The sequence below is a fragment of the Anneissia japonica genome, unplaced genomic scaffold (assembly GCF_011630105.1).
Source record: "Anneissia japonica isolate Jap-2015-1 unplaced genomic scaffold, ASM1163010v1 scaffold251325_len469956_cov165, whole genome shotgun sequence".
NCBI lineage: Eukaryota > Metazoa > Echinodermata > Crinoidea > Comatulida > Comatulidae > Anneissia > Anneissia japonica.
The window spans coordinates 314718-339752 of NW_022730291.1; the positions used below are offsets into that span (position 1 = coordinate 314718).

At 32.7% G+C, this 25035-nt stretch overlaps 1 protein-coding gene across 1 annotated transcript in view; it reads right to left on the reverse strand.

Moving 5' to 3' along the window:
• Nucleotides 1-25035, reverse strand: part of LOC117114804 (5'-3' exoribonuclease 2-like) — a 73311-nt gene that overhangs the window by 28615 nt on the left and 19661 nt on the right. The window contains exons 17-32 of the mRNA XM_033258493.1: nucleotides 24358-24421; nucleotides 23105-23162; nucleotides 21827-21871; nucleotides 20897-20977; nucleotides 19517-19656; nucleotides 19089-19173; nucleotides 18071-18232; nucleotides 16910-16999; nucleotides 16391-16463; nucleotides 15965-16048; nucleotides 15419-15522; nucleotides 14726-14805; nucleotides 13452-13508; nucleotides 11784-11852; nucleotides 6987-7121; nucleotides 6118-6224 (exon numbers count right to left, since the gene is read on the reverse strand). Of these exons, the coding sequence (XP_033114384.1) occupies nucleotides 6118-6224; nucleotides 6987-7121; nucleotides 11784-11852; nucleotides 13452-13508; nucleotides 14726-14805; nucleotides 15419-15522; nucleotides 15965-16048; nucleotides 16391-16463; nucleotides 16910-16999; nucleotides 18071-18232; nucleotides 19089-19173; nucleotides 19517-19656; nucleotides 20897-20977; nucleotides 21827-21871; nucleotides 23105-23162; nucleotides 24358-24421 (1434 nt within the window). The remainder of the gene's footprint in view (nucleotides 1-6117; nucleotides 6225-6986; nucleotides 7122-11783; nucleotides 11853-13451; nucleotides 13509-14725; nucleotides 14806-15418; nucleotides 15523-15964; nucleotides 16049-16390; nucleotides 16464-16909; nucleotides 17000-18070; nucleotides 18233-19088; nucleotides 19174-19516; nucleotides 19657-20896; nucleotides 20978-21826; nucleotides 21872-23104; nucleotides 23163-24357; nucleotides 24422-25035) is intronic.

Consider the following 25035-nt stretch of genomic DNA (forward strand, 5'->3'; position numbering starts at 1 on the left):
CGATAGCACTTTTTCTATTGCAGCTCCACGATCTAGAACGCACTTCCTGCCTATCTTCAAGAAGCAGATTCGGCACCTCTATTCAAATGTCATTTTAAAACATTTCTTTTCTCTAAATATTGTAGAACAATTGTTTTGGAATTCACTTGTTTATATTTTGAAATGTATGTTTTGTATTAGCTGCTGTGTTTATTGTAAAGCACCATATAAGAAAGTTGAAATGAAAAAAATAAATAAATAATGTCAAATAATAAATAAGTAATGGAAATGATATTTTTTTACAAGAGGTTTACTTGTTAAAACACTTTAGCATTAAATCAAAACTACTGTGTACTTCTATAAACACTATATGTAGCATAACAATTGCTCTGCAAACAAGCTGAGTCTTTATTGGTTTGTATAAGTAAACAAGTAAACCAATAAGATCGAACTTGTACAGTACATACAGTAGTATAACATTGAATACAGAAATATTCCTAATTGTCAGATATAAGTTGATATGATGTATGGAATATTGTAATCCACACTGTAGTAGTATACAAAGTCAACATAGGTGGCAGCAAACATATTTATTAGAATTAGTAAACCATAAACAAAATTGTTATAACTGCCCTTAATGTAAAGAAGGTAATAAATAACAATGATTCCAAACCTTTATATAAAATGTAGTAATCATATCAAATCAGTGTATATTGCTTAAGTTCAAAATGAATAGATTACTAATATGCTAAGAACTATTACCATATTATATTTGAAAAATATACTTTAAATATATCTTAAAAATATAGTTTAATATTTTGAATTGTCCCATTAATACATTTAAGGTTTTAACTTTCAATTAAAAATTTAAATAAGAAAATATTTTTGTTTCTGAATTATTGTGGGATTTTCTTTTTTTTTTTTTTTTCTCGATGAAGGCAGTGAATCGGCAAAACTGAATTGTGTTAATTTAAATCTCATTGATAATATATTTGACCTTATTATTTAGCAATTAATTAAATTTCATTGAATTTCTATTGGTTGAGATTTCAATACAGAGGTTATGCATTTAATTAATCAAATTTTAATTGTAAGTTTTCTTAGTGAAGATAAAAATCCCAAGTTTTGGCTCTTAACTTTAAAGAAGGGTTGACATGAATGACGATGATTAAGATGTTGATGAAGATGATAATAAGCAGTAAAATGTTACGTATAATTTTTCTGAAGACAAATTTCAATTATTACATAGTTGATTAATTGATTAAACTTCTCTAAAGTAATTAATTGTAAAACAATACTAATAAATAAAATTACAATTATGAGATGGCATAACAATGATTCATAACCTCAGCACTGACCACTACAACAAGGTCTGTGGCTGACGATCGGCTGCTTTTCGCATCCGTAAACCGACGTGCAACTTTGTTGTCTATTTCATAATGCACGGCATATAGATCAAAGAAATTTATTGGTCAAAATAAGCGATGTGGTTTATAAAGTAGGTCACGCACAAAGCCGTACATCATACAACCGCTGTCAGAAGACAGCAACGGACTTCCTATTGTCCATTCCGATTCAAACATCCATAGCTTCCTGGTAGCATTGATCCGTAGGATAACTTGCAGTAAGTCTGCGGCAAGGACATCTCCCTGCTAGCTGAGCACAACAAAAACTGCAACATAAATCCTATATCTTATATTCATCTATCCCGACTTCCTACTGGTTTTTGATTTCTGTTGGGAACTAGGCAGACCGGGTCAAGTTTGATGTTTGATGGTTGCCGACGGAATAATCCACCGCCTTAAAACGTGCCAATTCATAAAATGATACCATAATAATGAACCAGCCATTTTGTAATTGTTGTGGTGAAAGTTCTAAATTGTTTAATAAGCCAATGAATTGTTATCTGTTCAGGGTTATCGTGTGTATTTATAATTACGTGTTTTGTAAATCATTTTTAAGCATTTAAACTTAAATGTTTGCGTGAAACTGCACGGCATTTAACAAGCCTAAATAAGTCATTGTCCAGGGAGATTAAAGCGTGGTCAAGAAAGTGGTCATTTTCAATTTTGCGACCAGAAGGGGTTAAAATCCTTTTATATTTCATGTATTTCTTTGGTGGTGATGATATCTGAGAAGGTGAATTGATTGGATAATGAAATACAAACCGGGCATTGCCCCAGGTAACACTCCAGCCAATACAAATGCTCGATAGTAAAATAACATAGGTTGTATTCAACAGCTTGACAGTTTGATTGGCTAATACTGAATGGTCAAGAGAACTATTCTTTTGCTTGTTGCCTCGCTGTAATCATTCTTTATAATCTTATAAAAAAATAAGACCTTGAAAAGTTCTTATTACACAGCAAATAACAATAGGGTTGGTCTTGCGAGTAAAATAAATTGGACATGTACAACGAATAGTAAATTGTTTGTATCTAATCTTACATTCCTGAATTTGGATACCAATCTAACCTAGTTGAATACAAATACAATATTTTTATACCCTGGAATTGAAGACATGTAAAGCTAAATTCGCATCATATAAAAATTCTTACTATTTTCAGCCTGATGATGCAAATACCTTTTGACGATTACAAAATGAAAATCAAAGTACTATTTTGATATAAAGCTATAAGCATTTATATTCCTACTATCCATGGTAAAACCCTAAAAAACATAAAACATTTACTAAATTAAAAACAATATAGGTTAGGCCAGATTATAACATTAGTTTCATTGATTTAAAGACTTTCTACTTTAAAAAAAAAACCCAAATTTTTTAAACTAGACAATTTAAAGGCCAATGGACACTGAATGGTAAATTTATGCAAATGTTAATTGACAATATTAAAAATGTTATACTTAAAATATTAAAAAGTTAGCAATGCAAACATTCAATATTATTTTATTAGTTTTCAGAGGCTAATTAAAGACATTTAAACTTAAATATTGTTAATAATTGTAGATAAATAAATAAAAATAAATCTAGTACTGTTTTAAAACATTACATAATTAAAGAAAATTTTACTTAAAATTTTGAGTTTCGATGACAGATTATAATATTCTATGACACCAATGATAATTCAATGAATTAAATACAATTACTTAGTGGCTTTTGATTAGGTTCTGTTGAACATATTCGATCTAGACCACGGGGTAAGACGTATAAATCTCCCATAATCCTTTATCAAAATCATTGATCGCTGAGTAATATTAAATACTCAATACATGAGTCATTTACACAACTTTTATTTAACTCTGCCAAAGTTTGTTCTTGTATGCCCTTGTCAATTCAACTAGACAGGACTTTCAACTAATATATTTTTAATTTATGCGTACTTCGTAAACGCTTGTTAGTGAAGGATTTCTTTTTTTGTTTTGATTTTCAGACGAAAGCTAATAATTGAAATATACAAAGTTACCAAATTTTTGTTAGAAAATATATTATACAAACAAACATGTTCATACTTTTACAAATTATTTTCAATATATACAATAGACAAAAAATCCATAAAAGTTAAAAGAAAATCATATCGGAAAGATAAACTGTCCATAGAGGGGGCTACAACCGTAAGGCACTCTATTTAGCCCCATGTACAAGTCTTTCACTTTATTTGGATAAAATATAAATCACAAAATCTAAAAATTAGGGTGAAATATAGAGCTGTTTTAACTTATTTTCAAATAATCCTAACAACAACAACAACACATTAAAAATTTGAGTATTTGGCAAACATTAAATTTTTTCATGGAAGAAATTTCAGAAATAAAACTAAAAACCATCACAAAAGCACGGAATTAATCTGATGTTTCCATCTCGAACGCCTATTTTTTTTAAATGAAATATATTATTCTTATATATTTCATCAACTTATTATTGGTGTTTTAATCTCTGTTATTTGATAGGAAGTAAATAAAAATAATAATAATTAAAAAAACTTTAGCTAGTTATAACTAATTGGTTATAGTAACTAAATGCTAAGATTTTGTTTGTTAAAAATATTTTGATTTTTTTTCTCTTAAATAGAAGAGAATACTTGGAATTTTTTAAATGACCATAAAAACGAGGGACCATATAATTTACATTTATTAATTTTACGATGACGTAAGTGCGAAACCTTTTTTTTAAAAAAAAAAGAAAAATATCATTAAAAAACCAAAAAAAAAAACGTATCTACATTTCTTCAGTCCCCAAAAATACAAGCAAATTATTCTAAAATGAAAAAGTTTGATCAGTTTGATTTTCTTTTTTACCAAGAAACTAACATGTCACAGCCTGAATTATGTAAATTGTATCATGTAATTTTATGCATAAATATTAAGATGTATATAGGGTATGTTAATTTTGTATACGTCATGTGTGTGTAATTTGTGTGTCATGTTTAAATAATTTTGTATAGTCATCTAGTGTAAAGTAGCATTTGATTGACTGTTAAGTGTACGCATTGGCAAACAATTGGGTTACTTAATTCCCTCTCCCCTGCGAAATAGGAAGGATGCAGGAAACGATCGGATTAGTACCTCCTCCGATTGGCACGCTTTACGAAAAATCCAGATGACCGACATATTAAACAGTATTATCAGATCTTTCGTAATTTCATTTCTTCAGATAAAAGGATGATTTAAGAAGTATTAGTTACAGAATTGCTTACAAAATCTTGATCACACTATCTTGGTAACCACGCAGGTCATAGGCCACCAATTGCTTATTTGACCTTGACAGTTACTTATATTTGCAATGTAGAATATAGAGGGCACTGTTTATAAATTATAGCAATTCAAAAAAGATTTTTTAGCATTTTTTTTTTTAAATATATATATATATATATATATTTTTTTAGCTGTAGAACTCCTACTACTATATAGATTTTTGTACACAGGTGTACTGATTGTTAATATATTTTAATATTACTTAAAATATACACACAACAATGGTCACTCATGACATTAATTAAATACTGACTGTCTAATATTAGTTAAAATAACATAGAGGAATGGTAGTAATGGAATTGCTACTTTATATAGAAAGGTGTCTCTACAAATTTAAAGACTATTTTTGGAACTGGATAAAAGGGATATGTGCACATCCTGTGCCACAGAAAAGTAGCAATGGATGTGGTCTTTATATGGAGGGTCTTTAATTCAAGGAAGTTCCTATATATTTCATATTATTTTACCCTAAGTCATAACACAAATTGTCATACACCGAAATAAAACTGTGGATGTTCAAGTAGATGAACTAACCATATCCCAAAGGGGATCATGTTTTCTATTAACGCTAACTCTAATATTTACAATGTTACAAGTTGGTTTTAATATACATTTCAAGTTTTCAAGTATTGCAACTCTTGTATCACAAGAGCAATGCAATCATATCACGCTGTAGTGGTTCCATTTCAACTTGAAAAAAAAAATATTACATGGACATATTTCATATTTTCTTAAAGTTTAACAATTCCGAGTCTTTTGTAGAGGGGAGAGGGTGTTCATTGTCATTCTGACTTGATGTTTATAAAAAAAAATGTTTTTAAGCAATAGGGCACAACTACAGGGCCAGTACTGCATATGCAAAAATCATAACAAACAAGTGCTTGGAAATGCACGTTTGTCTGTTTACAAACTATAGACACATCCATATACACACACATATACGTACACCATGACGATCGCAAAAATACTTATAAAATTAATAGGAGCCAAAAACGAACTGACGTTCGCAGGTCCAGCTCTATGGTGTAATGGTTAGAACTCTCTACATCACTCTCGCTATTACACTGTGTACAGTCGTACTTTATGTCTAACTGTTATTAAGTCGGTATGCATGGTCTTTTTTAAATTGTTTCAATGATATGTTTTTACCTTTTATAGTTTCAGTTCTCATTATATGGCAATGAGGAGAAACCAAATGTTTGTAAATACATAGTAAGTAAATAAATAGGTTGAGAGCGTGAACTTTATATTTGTGGTCAGTTACCCTCTCCACCAAACCACATCAAAGGTCAATCTGACTGAACCTATGACACAACGTTTAACAGCTCACATCCACCAAGCTACTGATCCTGTCTGCTGAGAAACTTCCTAGCACATGATGTAATATGACCATTCTAAAAAGAGATAATAAACCAAGCATCTTACCTTGACCATAATCTGGATAGGATTGACCTCCACTCCTTGACCTCTGACCATCATATCTTGGTGCTTGACCCATCAATGACTTGGGAGGAGGAATGGATGAGTAATGACTAGAAAATAATGAATAAGGTAAATTTATTTTGTCCTTATGATTCAAAAGTTCAGTTTATCAACATTGCACAATATAAAATAAAATTTATCATTGTTAAAATAATTATGAAATTATAGTAAAGACCTAATAAGTACCACTGCGCTTATAACATTTTTGGGAAGTTTTAGTGTGGCACCCATTCTAGAAAGGCTCTTAAATTGCGCTTACTACAAGTTAATGACGTGTTCCAATTGTGCTATCTGTTTTACAAGAGGTGGCTCCAGCGGCGAAAGCTGGCCCTCTTGTCGAAAAAAAAAAAAAAAAAGATTCCAATTCTTGAAGTTATTTTTAATATTAGCAGAATCAAAAATCAATTAAAAAACCCTTTGAAAGCCCTAAATTTAACAGTCATAATTTTTAATGGATTCACCCACAGGACTACTTCCAGATGATTTTGAGCACTTACACCCACTATGCTCCCACTGAGGGACATCCCCCCGGCGGGGACATCGGACCACCCCAGGGTTGTACATAGGCTTTTTCTGCACTAGTATAAAATAGTGAAAAAAATTATGTTTGGTGTGGTGCTTATATCGATAGCGGCGCTTATTGCATCATTTACGTAATGGACCAAAACAAATGAAAGAACAAAGAAATAATGATAATTAGGTCTATGATAGTTATTTATAACAATGAAAACAGTCTTATTGAAAACAGTAATGATAAAAGATGATGATAACCATATTAGTAGTTATAACAACATGATCAAAAAGGAACTTACTTCACCATCCTATGCCCAGCGTTGCCTAGACTAGCACGCGGAAAATTGGACGAAAATCCAATCCTAGGCCGCCATTGTTGATTACCACTCTTTGTCTTTTCAAAATCCTCAGGCTTAAGAACCTTGTCTGGTAGTCTTAAATATACAAGGTTTTATATGTGATGGCTCTGTACTACTACTACTACTACTACTACAGTAGGTCTTTTAAGACAGTGTATGTTAAAAAGTGATACATTTTTTTCCAGTCTATTTTTCAAGAAAATGAAGAGCATTTCTTCCAGCCAAGTCAAGACTGTACCATGAAGATGTTTATGTACATGTTGTTCCTTTTCTGTGTTCCTCTAATTTTGAAAGTAACTTTACAATGTGAGACAATGTTTACAAATTCTCTACTACCTGGAACAATATTGGACTTATTAATTAACACAAGGAAACACACTAAGATGCTGGATTGTTCCTACAGTGTAGCAATAAACTAGCAAAAAAAAAGCACAGGTATAACATGTGATCAGATACACCTTGAAAACTTAATATAAAATATAAAAATGAAATAACTGTTAATTTGCAACAGCTATAATAGCAATCATTTTAGATATTACTGGTATTTTGCAATGTACCTATTTGATATATAGGATTTTAAACCATGTGCCATTTCTGCTAGTTATGCTATAATAACAATAGCAATTTTCTATTAAAAATGGACTTGCTTTAATATTGCTGTTTGATGTAGGATTGTAAACCCCCTGCTATAGCCAATAGTGATTTCTCTAACTCTAAATAGACAGTAAGAGTTTTCTATTCTAAGGAAGCCACGTAAAGTTGGACCAATTTCAGTTTCACTTTGAGCAATCGTAGAAACTAGTCAGACGCAGAAGTTAAACAAACACAGTGACTTCGCCCACCTTTCAACAATCCACCAATATATTAAATTTTTTTTTTTATTCCAGCAATACAGTTCCACAAACCATAGATTTTATCAGATTAACGATGTGTTTAACGCCCATTTTGATCGATAAAATTCTGATTAGAGTAGACTACGATGGAAATTGATCATATGCTACTATTAGATCTATGTAAAGATGCTGGAAGAATAATTTTATAATTACATCACCATGATCAATGGTGGCTTATCAAAATAATATTTAAGAAATATGTTATAATACAGGCTTCTAATTCCTACATGCCTCTTTGAACTAGTTCTAGCATAAATATATAACATAATGAATAATTAATGTAAAGCCTAGAAGTAAACTGATGGTGAAATTGGATTGGATTGGATCTAGCCCACGAAAGGATAGCCACGAAAGTCTAGAAGAAGACTTATTTCCAGTGGGGGTCCTTCTGGTGGTGATTGGGCAGTACACCGGGAGACAATCCCCTATTTTTTTCCGAAGCGTGTACTGCGTTCTTTAACGTAAAAATGGGCCATAAATGCACACGGGACCAACGGCTTAAACGTCTCATCCGAAAGACGGTGCACTATTGTAAATTGTATTCCAGCCCTCCAGCTGAAACACAAGGAAAAGCAGCGATGGAAATTGAACCAGGGACCTAGAGAACTCTACAGTTCAGCGCACAAACAGTGGCTACCACCAGATTAGCCAAGAGTTAAGCTGCTCTCTCTCTCTCTCTCTCTCTGAATAAGGCAACCTTTGTGCATACAGATTTGGAACAAAACTCAGAATTACAGCAAATCTAAAAAAAAAAAAAAAACATCCGGAAAATAAACCTTTCCTGCTAATTGCACATTTTTTTTTTACTACTGTTTGGTGAATTGTCTCTCTAAAGTCAGCTGATTCTGCTGTTACTACGTGCAGCCAAATCCCCATTAGATGCACTATGAAAGCTCATTAAATCAGGTCTACCGGAAGTGGTTTCTTCCAACATGGGACCACGGGAATTAAAAGTGATCAAGCTTGACGTTATTTGGGACACACCCATCCTCCGAATAAGGCATGCACTGTTTGTCGATCCAGCCAACTGCTTCCTTTCTTATGCAAATCTAACAGACAAAGGACATGTTTTGTCTACAACTCCACCCACTTACTAACCTCATCGTTCAAAGGATAATCTATATTAAGTATAGTTATTCTGATTATGTAAATATTGTATGATTATTATTATTATGTGCATTTGACTTAATTTAAATTATATAATAAAATAACAACAATGGAAAAATCAAACATGTATATGGCATGCAATTTCAATCAAATGTTTAAAGCTCTGTCGAGTGTATCAATTTTTCTTTGACAAACAACTGCTGAATGCCCATATATAGTCATGATGTGATGTCACCATAAGCATATTTGGACATGTCCCATGCTTTTGTCAAATACAATTTGATAGTTGGGGCAGGGCTTTAAAATGAATTTAAAAGAAGATTATTAAACTTTGTAAATGGAATAAGAACAAATGCGAAAACATGGGAATAAACAATGTAAATAAACAGGCATAAGGAACATAGTTAATTTGAAACAGATAACATTATTAGCATTTAACATTTATGAAAAGAAAAGTGATATTTTATTGCAAGTTTATATATATTTATTTTGTTGTTCTTATGTAACTGACTATTCAGCATACAGGAGCTAGGCCACAGCTGTGTTAATATGCTGTATTTTGCCTGCCAATTACTTTTTACTTCACTTTTCTTTCCATGTCTTTTATATTCTATTTTTTTTAAAAACGTGTATCTGTTAAAGTTAAAGATATATTGTATGTGTACAACTAATAATCTGAGCAATAACATTTTATCGGCAATTAAAAGATATATAAATAATACATATATTTTATTCTCATATTGGTAATAAATTACTCATAAAGTGTTATAAAAAGTTTGTAAACCAATAAAAAAAAAATAGTTTCAATCTGTGCCTAAGGCGTGTTTCCATAAAATTTCTACGCATTACCAATGACATCGGTGATTGGTCAATCAAATTGGGCAGCCGGGGATAGCTACACAGTGTAACGATTGCAGTAAAAACTCTGTAGCGACAGTAAAGCCAAAGGATAATCTATATTAAGTATAGTTATTCTGATTATGTAAATATTGTATGATTATTATTATTATGTGCATTTGACTTAATTTAAATTATATAATAAAATAACAACAATGGAAAAATCAAACATGTATATGGCGTGCAATTTCAATCAAACGTTTAAAGCTCTGTCGAGTGTATCAATTTTTCTTTGACAAACAACTGCTGAATGCCCATATATAGTCATGATGTGATGTCACCATAAGCATATTTGGACATGTCCCATGCTTTTGGCAAATACAATTTGATAGTTGGGGCAGGGCTTTAAAATGAATTTAAAAGAAGATTATTAAACTTTGTAAATGGAATAAGAACAAATGCGAAAACATGGGAATAAACAATGTAAATAAACAGGCATAAGGAACATAGTTAATTTGAAACAGATAACATTATTAGCATTTAACATTTATGAAAAGAAAAGTGATATTTTATTGCAAGTTTATATATATTTATTTTGTTGTTCTTATGTAACTGACTATTCAGCATACAGGAGCTAGGCCACAGCTGTGTTAATATGCTGTATTTTGCCTGCCAATTACTTTTTACTTCACTTTTCTTTCCATGTCTTTTCTATTCTATTTTTCTTTTTTAAAAGTGTATCTGTTAAAGTTAAAGATATATTGTATGTGTACAACTAATAATCTGAGCAATAACATTTTATCGGCAATTAAAAGATATATAAATAATACCTATATCTTATTTTGATATTGGTAATAAATTTAAGAAGTGTTATAGAAAGTTTGTAAACCAAGAAAAAAAAATAGTTTCAATCTGTGCCTAAGGCGTGTTTCCATAAAATTGCTACGCATTATCGACGACATCGGTGATTGGTCAATCAAATTGGGCAGCTTCCCCAATTACGTCGGGGACAGCTACACAGTGTAACAATTGCAGTAAAAACACTGTAGCGTCAGTAATGCAACTTTATGGAAGAACCACGCTGTATAGAAACATGATAACTTATTTGATGTTTTACATGGACAATTCAATGTTTAATTGATTTGTAGTATACATAAGCTTGGTGGTTAAAGGGCAACTCAGACAGCGTCGGCCGACGCAGCCCGACCCGATTTATCGTCGGGGACAGTCTTAAGCCGTCGTGAGAAATATTAAACATGTTTAATATTCTACTACGCGACTACCCCCGACGCACACCATCGCGTCTGCGTTCAACTCACACAGACCCGACGCGACAACAAATCGCGTCGGGCTGCGTCGGCCGACGCTGTCTGAGTTGGCCTTAAGCAGCCTGCCTTCCACTCCCAGGGTCCTGGGTGCAAATCCTGTTACAGCACAGGACTTACTTCCTAAGCCTTGTAATGAGACTTATTATATAAAGCATCACATCATTTCATGTTATTTAAGAGGGCCCCTGAATATGAGCTAACCTACTGAGATAAACTGGATCACATTTATAGACATGGTTTTAAAAAGTTAAGGGATTTCAATACCTCATACATCCTTAGTTGGCAAGGAAATTATATTTCATGGCTATAATTTTCAAATGAAACCGAAATACTCACTTAAATATGCCAAGTAAGTAATTATTCGCTCAAGATTATTAGTTCCACACAAACAATAAATCTTAGAGGTTATATATCTTATAAAACTTAGGTTTAAGAAATCCCCACATTATCAAGTTATATTATTTTCCATATATGGTATGGCATCACCAAGCCCATATAAGGCCAAATCATATTTATTTGTCTCATAAAACTTGATAAGGTGAACAGCACATTATAACTGAGTATCCACTTACTTGGCTCCTGGAAGCATATTACATTTAAACAGGTAATCCTTTCCATAATCTGGATCTTTGTATGCACAGCTGTCAATAAAAACATCAAAAAAGTTATAACATCATGATCATCATTACTATCAATTGTTGAAAGCCTACTGAAGGCCTGTCTCTTATACACATCTAGATGTGTATAAGAGACAGGATATATTTCTAGATGTGTATAAGAGACAGGATCTAATCACCTCTTTGAAACACCCTTTTTTTTCAGATCTTTAGACTTGAGACATCACTTATTCCTAGAATTGTTGGGCTATTAAATAAGAACCGTTAAGACTTTCACTCGCTGCCCCAACGGTTGTCGGCCGATGCAATTCTATGAAGAACGCAATGCGACGACGCGCGTGCAAGGGATTGTTTTTAATGACGATCCGTTCAGACTGCCACCTGCAATCAGCAGACGGCATCACGTCGTCCGTTCTCACAGTGAGTGGAGTTAGATTTGTCATGCGACGATCGTACGACAGTCGTACAAGGCAGAGATTGCCCGGCACTATCTCATGTTCTGGGTGGTACATAAATTTGACTTTTATTGTATATTTCTCTTTTCTAAATTTAATTGTAATTGAATTTTGAATATGTAATCGTAATTGCTAGATAATATTTGAATGTTAGTGTGTCATTCGTTTATTGTTTTTATATTGTAAATTCAGTAATTTCAGTCTTGTACTGCTGACTGTTTTTTATGTTTTATACCTCAAAAGAAAATTTTTTTAAATAAAAAAATAATGAGGTACATTATACAATGGTTTATATATCAGGCCAATGAAGCTGGAAACCAAAAGGAAAGTGGGCATAACACCACGTGTGATTAATTATGTGTGCGCCATTTGTTTAGGGGAATGAGTACTTAGCCCATCGTACTAAGCCTTCAGTTTGGCCAGTTCCTTTTTTTACGTCCCTCTCTAGCATAATTCAACCAGGTATAATAACAAAAGCAAAATGCACAGGAAAGTTTTGAACCATGGACTTCAAAATTGAGAGAATGAAACACAACCGCTCTATCAACTATTCCAACCCGGGAACATTGTATTGAATTGAATTTGCACCACAGCTAGCTCTGATGGCACGTTGTATAAGTGCCTCTGAGGCATTCGCTGAAACTTGTGCTGATTCTTGCGAAAGTATGTCATCAGATGAGGTAAGATGTATAATTTATGATTTACAAAATGTAATAAATCTTTAGATGGTGATGTTATTTTAGCTAGGCCTAGACTAGCCTAGTGGTGCCATGTATGGTAGCGTTGGTTGATGTCTGCTTCAGGCGTCAGTGTTTGTTCACATTGAGCATAGCGGTTTTGATTTCCTTTTACAAAATCGCAATTATCTCAGCTTTGATGTGTGAAATTGAGTAAATCTCCAAAAGTGAGTCATTTTAATTTTACTATTACGGGTCACAGATTGTGATTAGAATAAAGTGTTTGGTACCTTTGTAAAGCTAAGATGTTTGTAGTTCTTGTAGTATTTATTACATCTGATCTGATCAAACACACACTCTCAAAAAAATGTTAAAATTTTCTAAAAAGTCTGGCGGTGGCTGATCCTATTTTTCCAAATCCCTGCCGGTCAAAGTGTTAATAAAACGTCTGGCAAGTCTAAAAAAAAATACAGACATAATATAAAGCCTACCTCATGACTTTGCATCCTTTAATGTCAGGTAACATAGGAAGTGGTGATTGCTTGGTGCTGGAATAGAATCAATTAAATAAAAGATTATTATAGTTAAAAGTTTATTATTGATGATATTATTACAACAGTATATAAAGGGGGTGGAGACACACATAACTTTCATGGTAGCATAAAAATTATTAATAATGGTTTGTAATTAATACATAATTCTACTTTATAATAAATATCTGAATCTAAATATATTGTTCTGTGAATATTTGCATATTTACTCTTTTACTTTGCAGAGAATATTCGATTTAAATTGAACCAATAAATGCTGGGAGTCCTTTATATTGAATATTTGTAAAGTAATGTAATGTATTCTATGTATACTTGTGTCTATAGGTATTTACATACATTTATTATATATACATTTACAGTTTTACTTTGTAGTGTACACCAAAGAATATTTGATTTTATATTGGACCAATAAATGCTGACTGAGTTTGAGGTTAATACATATAGCTCACAAAATACTGGAAGTGGTTTTTCTTATCTACTGGATGAGAATTACTACAGATTACAGTTAAGTCAGGAATGACATCAGCATCAAGAAGGAAAAAAAGAGGCAAAATGAGATTAAGGTATGCTTTACAGTTTATAGTTTGGATGATTAATTATCAAGAACAGAGGCAAAGACATTACCCTCCATCATGAGTCGGATCAGATTCGGTTGGGGGGGGGGCACATTCCCCCATCCTGCTTTGCCACTAAATATCAAAATTTCAATGCATGTATTTAAATTAGAGCTACTCACTTATCTATTCTAAATATGTTGTGCCCCAAACCCCCCACCCCCCATTTTTGGAAAGTTCCGAATCTGCCCCTGATAAATTGTTAGGCTCAAGCCTTAAAGCCGGTCAAACTGTGCTATTGTTGTTGTCGCTTATCTATTCTAAATATGTTGTGCCCCAAACCCCCCACCCCCAATTTTTGGAAAGTTCCGAATCTGCCCCTGATAAATTGTTAGGCTCAAGCCTTAAAGCCGGTCAAACTGTGCTATTGTTGTTGTCGGCCGACACAATTCCATGGTAAACACAACATTGATACGGCATGTGACATTTTTTAATGACAATCCACTCAGATTTCACCGACAATCAGCAAAAGACTAGCGTTGACATGTGCTCGCAAAGAGCAGAGACAGCTTCATCAGTCAGCCACTGCATGACCGTTAGCAGCCTTATTGTGTGCTCCCCTTAATGCGTGGCTTTTCTGAGAAATTGTCCAAGACTTACCCATCAGATTGGACAGCATACTTATCACACCAGATTTCCCCTGCCATCCCTTGGCTAAGCTCTGTGCTTACGGTGACATTCTAGAACAAAAGCATAATAACCTGACTGAAAAAATCTGCCTCGCCAATTAACACAAGTTCAAATGATAATGTTAGTTTTTTGATACATCCTTTAATGTCTGTCACCAAATTTATCGAAAGTTAATAAAATATATAATTGTTTAAAATAAGCAGGTTTTGAACTAATTTTTGGGCATTTGTTTTACTTGATTTTCTGGGTGGCAATATATATTATGGCATGTATGAGGTTTGCCAAATTTTGTATTTTATTTCATTTTATATATTATATTTTAACCGAAATATGTTTTTGAAATTAAAAGCTGCAGTTATATTTATCTGCTGTCTAATACCCTTTGTTTTAAATCATCATTTTGGCAAACTGATTTTTGACTTACAAAGAGAAGGTCTCTCATTGTCAGAGTTAAGCAATTATAAAATAACATTAAAAAGATGCAAGCAAGCTGAAAGGGACTTCCTTAGAACTGTCAAGTTTATCCCACATTTTATATCTACATTTGACAGATTATACTCTGATCAGAACATATTATTATGAATAATTTCCTTTTTTTCTGTTATGCACTGAAGTGCACTTCTATTCAGCATGTAGGGTGTAGTTTGTGTTGCTATAACTCACATCTTCGAGAGGTTTTCCTCCTTCATAGATGCCTTCAATAAATGAATACAGCGGATGATCTTTACCAACAAATAGTCTATCTGGTCCTAGGCTGTTCCTCATCTCTGTTAATAAAATAATTAAATTATTTATTATAAAAAATATAGATATGTATACAGAATTTTCTATAGGGAGCTAAGAGAGGAGACACAAGCACCCAGACAAGGTTTCTGTCTCCCATGTGCTCTAAACTAGAAATGTGCAGAGGTTTTATATAACACTGTTTAATTTAGGGTATGGTCATACAGGTGTGACTATCATTAAACTGACTATGTGACAAAGCCGGACATATTCCACAAGTAAAACATAGCTGTTTAACAGAATTTTGCCACATTCCATAAGTAAAACATAGCTGTTTAATAGCACTTTGACACTCGTCTCTACACTAGAGCGTTAAAAAGAGTTCTAAGTGAATTCTAACTCTACTATAGTATAGTTAAAGGCATGTAAAAATCTAATAGTCTTTACATTTCACGATAGTCACAAGATAAAGATTTCTTTGCTTACTTTCTTCTTCTGCGAGATTTGGATAAACCTCTCCCAGAGTTTCCAACAATCGACCCTCATCGACAAATGGTAGCAATGCAACACCTAAACAGAGTAAAAATATAATAGAATTACAAAAATTTAAAAAAAAATGCACCAACAATGATGATATTTTTACCCTCAACAACCCAGTGTTTGTATTGCTAATGGACACTTGCTGTACCACAGTTCTTGGGTATAGTCCCAGCATTTTTGAATATTTTTCATGCAAAATTCTCTATCTTGGTATGATTCCCCATAGGTTGGAGTTAAGAATATAAATTTCATCAAATTGATACCTAGGCACAATTTCTGGGCCATGAAATTTTATGGCAAGTATCTTTGTCAGCAACAAGCCTTTTGTACATAGTAATGATTATCAAATACTTTGTATTTCTATATCATTACCTTGCCATGCATACTTTTTACCATTCAGATCAATTTTGAAGTCATCAGGATAAAAGTCAATGATAGGCGAGTCCTGCAGAAGAAGGGAAATAAGTTAATATAATATAATATAATTAAATTCTGTAATTGCATATCTGATGTCATATATTTGAATGGTACAAATGTATTTGATTCAAAACAAGAATGACGATTTAAAAATGAAACCTGCAAAAAGATAATATAAAATAGGGTTTTTAACTGTGGAATCAGTCTTCATGTTTATCCTTACTATTATATTGTTTGAACATTAATACAATAATTAATGTAACTTTCCTTCTTTGACCATTACAAAATAAATTTTCTGTCGAATTCAACTTCTGTTCTTATACTTATTAATTCTAAACAGAGTACAGTACAAAACAGTAGGACAAGCATTGAAAATAAAGTTCTTTTGAAATTCAACAACCAAGACAATCAATGGCCAAAACAACAATATGATAAAAATATGTCCAAATTATAAAGCCTTTTTTTTTTTCTTACAATACCACTCATCAAGGACCTCCATGTAGTTGGGAGGAAGTTGCCACTAGCAGCTGGGAACACACTCATCAGCTGCTCCAGGGGCTTAAACTGAAAGAAAGTTAAAAAGACAGACATTTTATAAAACCATACTTGTGTTAGAATCAGTCTCAGTTAAAGATGTATTTTCCCCTGATAATGACAAAAAATCATTAAAAAAAATTAATTTTTAAATTAACATGGTCATATTGCAGTAACATACAAATTATTAACTTGTGTACCCTGATATTTATTTTGGGTAAATTATAATAAAAAATAATATAACACTTTCAGTGACTAAAAGTGCTTCTATCACTTTCCGCTGTAAAATAATGTGTAAACATTTTTTACATACACTAATTTCTATGTTCAAGTTGATAATTTTTATGTTACTTCAAAATAAATATAATAATAATGACTTTTATGAATTTTTTGGTATTTTGCATAGGACAATACATCTTGAATTGTAAATAATCAATCAGTGTAAAATAACATGGGATGTTATAGACAGCGGAAGATTTTAGAAGAGATTTTCTGACAAGGAGGTAGGATTAGGATGTTCCTTGCGCATACGCATAGATGAGCCATGTACCTTTCCGGATTATCAATCAAACTAAAGCCGGGCACACACAACGTCATTCGACGTTCGTCCTCAACTCTATCTGAGAGCGCTAGACGACGCAACGCTGTCTGCTGTCAGTGGCAGTCCCAACAGATCATCATTAAAAACTATCCATTGCGCGTGCGCGTCGTGGCGTTGTACATAGAACTGCGCCAGCCAACGACCGTCGGGCTAAGCAAGTGCCAGTCTTTACATCACCCCAATCAGATCAAGGCCAGGGATACGCTCGTGTTTTACAATCGCATGTGTTGTCCAACAATGCATGTGTTTACGTACATCTACGTTTTGAGGCACCTGAGAAACTATTTTCAAGCGGTGGGGCTTAGTGGAAAGGTCGATTGATATGTCATCCTAGGTCAGATTTTATTTTAAAAATTTGCATAATTTAATTCACATGTTAATAACTCAGTATGTTAAGGGTTGAAATATTTTGAATTTGGAGTTACTATAGAGTGAACATTATATAGTTTGTTATATTTTATATATCGTATTATTTAATTACTGTTTGCTGGATTACTTACTGGCTTCGTTCCTTTGGGAAACTTCGTACTGACGGTTTTATCGATGTCGACGAAGTCCGAGGCGAACGGAGCATAGTGATAGGGGAAGTACCAATCCCACGATGCACATCCTTGGTAGTAGTACTGTAAGACCCAGCAAAGACCTAATGCATATGCTGCACCCTGAAAGAGCATATATAAACATTTCATGTTAGGTTGAGTGAGCGCATATTGTTTTGAGAATTCACATGGTTATTTAAACATCATTTAATCCTTGTCAACAACAAAAAAAGAGGCTGGTGTGTATAATAACCATAGAAAATATAATTCTCCATAGTATACAATGAATAATAATACAAAGTGTGAAAAAAAAAACTAATACAACATATTTCAGTAACAAAAAAGTTTTTAAAACCATACTAATATATCAAAAACAAGAAATATGAGGCATGTCATCCCTAAAACAGCATCAGTGATAAAAAAATGAAAATTGATTTTTTAATATAATCATATTCTCAACACCGTAAGCTTTAAAAAAAAATGATGGGACATTTACTGGAACCGACTTGCTATTGCCAATGTTATGAGTAAAGGTATTACAACTTCTCTGTACTAAAGTATACAACACTGCCACATCCTAATGCTAAGTACTCAGTTTAACTGATTAGCGAATGTAATGCTGGTTTTGGAATGGCAAACATAAACCTTAAGACCCTTTGATAGTTCTACTATAAATAAAGCATAAAGTGGACATTTCCTTAGATTTTCTTTCCGCTTATGAGATACTTTTCTGAATGTTTTGCATAATATTTATTTAATAGATAAATCATAAGTATTAAACTTGGTATAGACCAATACCTTTAACATTATTATTATGATGATGATAAATAATTTTTAGGATTCGAAAACAAGACAATCCCAGTAATGTTTGGGTGCTCTACCAACTGAGCTATGAGAGCAAGCTTGTATATTATCTTGGATTTTCTCAGTACCAGAAAAATAAATACACATTCCAAGATGGTCTACATAAATAACCTACCACTTTGTGTCGGAACTCATGATCATCTGGTTGTACATCAAACTTTCCCTGGTAGTAACGCTCTCTCCAACCATCTTCCCATAACCTGGGTTAAATATAGAAAAGTGTTAAATAAATTAATTAATTTAATTAAACATAAATGAATAAGGAGGGTAAATATGGAATTAACTTCCTTTTTCAAGTCAAAGGGCACCATCAATTCAACTATTCAAAAAGAAATATAAAGTATATTATAATGAAATATTAAAATTAAGTGATGGATAAGTTTGTTTGTTAAGTTTTTGAATTCATTTGGTTAGTTTTCTTTTGATTGTTTCTTATTCTGTATTTAATATTTTGGACAACAATGTTATTTTTGTAATGAAAAAAAAAAAAACAAAAGAAAATGAGAGATTTCACAACTTGAGAAAGAAATGCCTTCAACTTACTTAACAGCATCATTCTGATCTTGTTCAGCATCTTCTTTTATCATGTCCTCCACCGTCCTTTTGGTGCCTCTTCTAGGTGGTTCTGCCTTTTTCTCATCATTACCTCCATTCAGCTGTGATCGCAGGGCATCTGCAGCATTCTATGGAGAACAAAATGAAATGATATATCTAGAATTCTGGAAACTATTCCATTAAAAAAAATCTTGAATGCTATGAAGTATTTTAGTAAAAATTGTTAGAGATGTCTATGTCTGACCATATAAATTATCCATATTTAAATTTGTTACATTGAATATTGTAAGCTCAGATAAGATAGTATAATACATACTTCAAGTATCAAAATGCATGTGAATATTGTAAGGTTATAGCTTGCAATTTAATATTAAATTAACAGAGTATTTTCCTTGTAAATTAAAAATTAATAAGTTCTTAAATGTCTTTGCAAAACTGTTAAATTAGCTGAAAATCAATTTGTAGATTTTTAAACTTAGTAACAAAAAAAAAATTGTTTTGATCTCTGTCTTATGAAAAGTTTAAGCCTTGTATATAATTTTGATTTTTAATTCAAAAATAATATTTGAATTTTAAACAGGTGTTGAAAGCTGGGTACTAACTGTGCACGACAGTTGATGTGATTTTATAAAGAATGCAACGCGGAGACTTTACGGAACGCACTGCGGATCGTTTTTAATGACAATGACAATCAGTAGACAGTGTCGCGTCGTCTACCGTTCACAGTGACCGGAGTTGGAATTCATCATGCGACGGTTGTACGACTGTCTTACAACGGAATGAGAACCCGGCTTAAGATATCCCTACACACAATATACCATTAATGTTAAGTTGTTGCCTGTCAGAACAAGGCCAGAAATACAAGTCGAGTGGCCGAGCGGTAAGGCAGGGGCGCCGCTAGCTACAGCCTTAACATCAGCGCTGGTTCCAGCCGCTCCTCGCTCATGGTTCGGTTGGTAGAACCAAGTCTTCTCGGATAAAGACTTAAAATGGAGGTCCAGTGTATACATCTGGCTCGTATGCACTTTAAAGAACCAATTGCATTTTTCAGAAAAGTTGGGGGTTACCACGATGTTATGGTTCATTTCAGCCCCTGTTTAACTAGCATCTCTTTACGGCTGCTAGGTATTCATGGACCACACCCATACGCAATTCAGCACAATGATGCTGCAAGTTATGGGTTATTCTCCTACCTTTAACTTTACAAGCGTATCTTACAAACACATGAGTTGTCCCACAAACACACGTTTACATATGTTTATGCCATTGTTTTGTAGGATCTTAACAACAATATTCAAGGAGCGGGGCTGAGCGGAAAGGTCTACTGCCTTAAATAAATATTAACAATAAAAATAGCAATAATTGTACCTTGTTAGCTTGGTTTCTGCCATCTTGTACTGCATCCCTTATGTCCTTTGCACTGTGTGCTTCACCTCTTTGCCCAATAGGCTAACAAAGAAAAACATTTATATATTATTTTTGATGTCACTTAAATCAAGTCAAGCTGTATTTTGGTGGGTAAGGTGCTTGTCTTCCAATCGGCGGGTCTTCTCAACGCGACATAGTGGCAGAAAAAATAGAACCTATCATGTTCTTTAATGTGATCCACACTGAACGTGATGGACGACGTGACAGAATGACGTGTTGCGCGGCATAGCATAATTTTCTGAAAAAAATTGCATAGCATAAATGTTTAAAAACTGTCGCACAACAAAAAATATTCTGACCAATCACCGACTCCGATCATCATTCTCTGAGCATGTAGACTAGACAGCAGAACAAGCCACAAAAAGTTGCTTGTGTATACAGCTGTTGCTGTGTCCTGTGTAAATAGGTTGTACTACACAACAGAATATTCTGCCAATGTCACTTGCAGTCTTTAGTCACATGATTTGTTTCTCATGGCCACAACATTCCACTCCTTAAGTATCATATTAATCTTCCTATTTCCATCCGAAATGCTTGTAGTACTGAAGTCTTCAAAAAACTCTTAAAAGCTCACTTATTTCCTAAATAATCCTCTTCCTACAATAAACCTTTTCTAAGCGCCTTGTATCCTTTGGCAAAAGGCGCTATATAAATTTCAATATTATTATTATTACTATTATTATTATTACTATTATTATTATTACTATTATTATTATTATTATTATTATATTAAGACGTTAACTAGAGATCTTTGTCTTGTGAAAGGGATTGTCGCTAACAAAGTCATTAGATTATTACTGGTATCATTGACTTTTTTTTGTTTAAAATAAATAGCAACAAAAAAAACAAGGAGTTTTTGTTAGTACTTACTGTTGGGGCTAAAAATCCAGATGGTACAAACTGCGGTGCATCAGCCTATAGATAGAGAGAACATTACAACATTATTCAAATTCTTATTATTTGCTATGAAAAGGTTGGTTTCCATACAATCGCTACACTGTCGCGACAGCGTTTTCACTGCAATCGTTGCACCGCGTAGCATGTCCCCGATGCAATCAAGAATGCTCCTTGATTCAACTGACCAATCAGCATCATCAAGGGAGTCGGCAACAGCGTGTAGCGATTTTTTTGGAAACCAGGCTAAAGCTATCCTGGGTCATTAAGAATAGGATTTCTGCGACACGACACGACGCTAGAACGGAATCACTCATGCATGACCGTCCTACCTGGCGTCCTACATTCTCTGCATACGTAAATTTGGCCAAATTGCGTTCCAGAATCTACTCGGCGAGGTGACGTTAACGTTCACGCATATGACTTTTAGTGACGTCATTACGTTCTACGTCCTACCGTCTTCATGCAATCGCAAGCTCCCTATTACCTAATATTCACAATGACGATCCCAGCAGAAAATACACCAACCAGAAGATGGTTTATCCAGGTAATTATTCATCAAAAATAATACAAGAATAATGGTACATAAGTACAGAGTGATTGAGAAAATATAAAAAAAAAAAAAAAAAAAAAAAAAAAATTGCAAATTATATTAACAACCAAAAAAAAAAAAAAAAAAAAAAAAAAAAAAAATTATCAAAGAAACTTTTAAAAAATAAATAAAATTAACATTATCATTATAAAATTTCTTAATTTCCATAACAGAAATCAACACAGAAAATTATTTTATCCTAAATATTGTTGAGCTAAATGAAATTGTATTATTTTCAATGATTTTTAACTCACCCTGTAATATCATTTGTACACGGCTTAAATTTACAATTCCATTCTCTGTCAGATACCCCTTGGAAATAAAAAAATATTCTCAAATCAATTATAATCAGTGACAAGATAAAAAAAAAATTAGAAACTTGTACTTTTCATGTCATAAAATATCTTATACAAAAATAACATTATAACAACTATAGTATATAACAATATATTTAACTTAACTGATGGATTTGTTTGCAATTTACTTATTTAATTTATTAATTTAGCAGTATATATAATATTAAGTATTTTGCAAGCTTTTAACGTAAGCAGTTAAAGCTGATGATAGTATTGCCTTTTAAAATGGCTTGTTAATACAAAATTGGAACAATAGTGGTAAAAAAATCCACAGAGAAATAATAAAGAAATTTATTAACAACTTACATTTGTTTTGTACACAGCTTTCTTATACAGTCTGATTAGTCGATCAATAGCACCTTCCCTAGAAAAGCAAAGAAAGAGATTCAACAATGAATTCACTCGTCATTTAAGCGAGGACCCAGAATAGAAAAATTTATTTGATACATACAAATGAATATTCTAAAGCTACGAACCCACTTGTCCAGTTGTGATTGTAAAAGTGGTTAATGTAAGGGCGACATGTTTTTTATTTTGAATTTGTATACTGTAAATTCAAGATGTAAAAGTGTGTTATCTAAAGATAGGCCTACAGTAAATTGTCTCATGATACAGTATATGGTTTCAAATAGGGGTTTAGCCAAAAAAAAAAAAAAAACGGTACATGGTTTCAAATATGGGTTTAGCCAAAAAAAAAAAAACGAAATAGGCCATCCAAAATGTAAGCCAGTGGGCGTGGCACTGAGCCGATGGGCGGACCACGTCCATCGAATATTGGTACGAAAACAATGTTCTTTCAATCAATAAATGTTCTTTTTATCAAACGTAAATATGATTTAGCTTTGAAGAATATAAAGAATTTGCTAAAGGTAGACCAGGCCCAATTAGGCTATGCCGAGCTGAATAGGACAAGCCGTCCAAGCCGTCACGATAAAAGTGGCCATCCTAAATAATTGTAGGCCGTCCAAAAGACGTCCGGACAGCTTGCTGGCTAAGCCTATGGTTTCAACATACATTATATGGATTTAAGATACAGTCAAGATACCGTATTTATGGATTAAATTTTATGGTGATGACATGTTTGAGGACATTTGTTACCGTAACCCAAGTAAAACAAAAAAAATAGTCTTGTCATTTACAATCAGTTAAATTTACATTATTTTTTAGTAATTTAAGCATTCATGTTCCTGATTGTGATTGGTTGGTCAGTGCCATTATTTAATATGATCAGATTATATTCTCAATAATTTAAATGACGGCAAAGCAACTGCAGCCATCTTTATAGATTTGAAAAAGGCCTTTGACACAATTGATCACAAACTTCCTCATTTCAAAACTTAATGACTGTGGAATTCAGAAATCTGCCTTAAATGGTTCATTTCTTACCTTAATAATAGGTCTCAAATTGTTCAAATTAATTCAACCCTATCTGATCCAATGAAAATTAACATTGGTATTCCCCAAGGGTCCATTTTAGGCCCATTGTTGTTTATTATCTATGATAATTCCCTACCGAATGTCACTCAAAGTAAATGTGTAATGTATGCAGACGATACTACCATTTTATGCAATTCTTCCGATCCCACTCTTCTCTAAAATGAACTAAATTCAAATTTAAAGTTGCTGAATGGTTTGATAGAAATAACCTTACATTAAATATTAAGAAAACTAAACTTATGATCTTTGGAACCAATGCAATTTTAGCTAAATTTTCAAATATTTCATTATTTTATAATGGCATGACTATTGACAGAGTTGATTCACATTCAAATATCTTGGAGTTGTGTTTGATTCTAAATTAACATGGTCTGAACATATTGAAAAATTAACTGGTAACATCTCTAAACACATTGGTGTTATCCGCCATATTAAATATATTTTACCCCATAATACTCTTAAGATGTTGGCTAACGCTCTAGTTATGCCTCTTTTTGATTACTGTAATATTAAACTTTCAAATTCACTTCAAATACTTTTAAACAGATTAGGAAGTATTTTACTTTCTGCAGACATAAAAACCCCAGTTGTAAACATTTTAAGTTCATTAGGGTGGAGCAAACTCAGTGATAAATGGGACGAACAATTGCTCATAATGATTTTCAAATGTTTAAATGGTCATGCTCCATCATATTTATCGAAAAATTTTGTTTTTAATTATGATTTGCATACGCATTGTACTCGCAGTCAAAGTAAAAATAGACTAATTGAATACACCTGGAATAATATGCAAGGTAAAA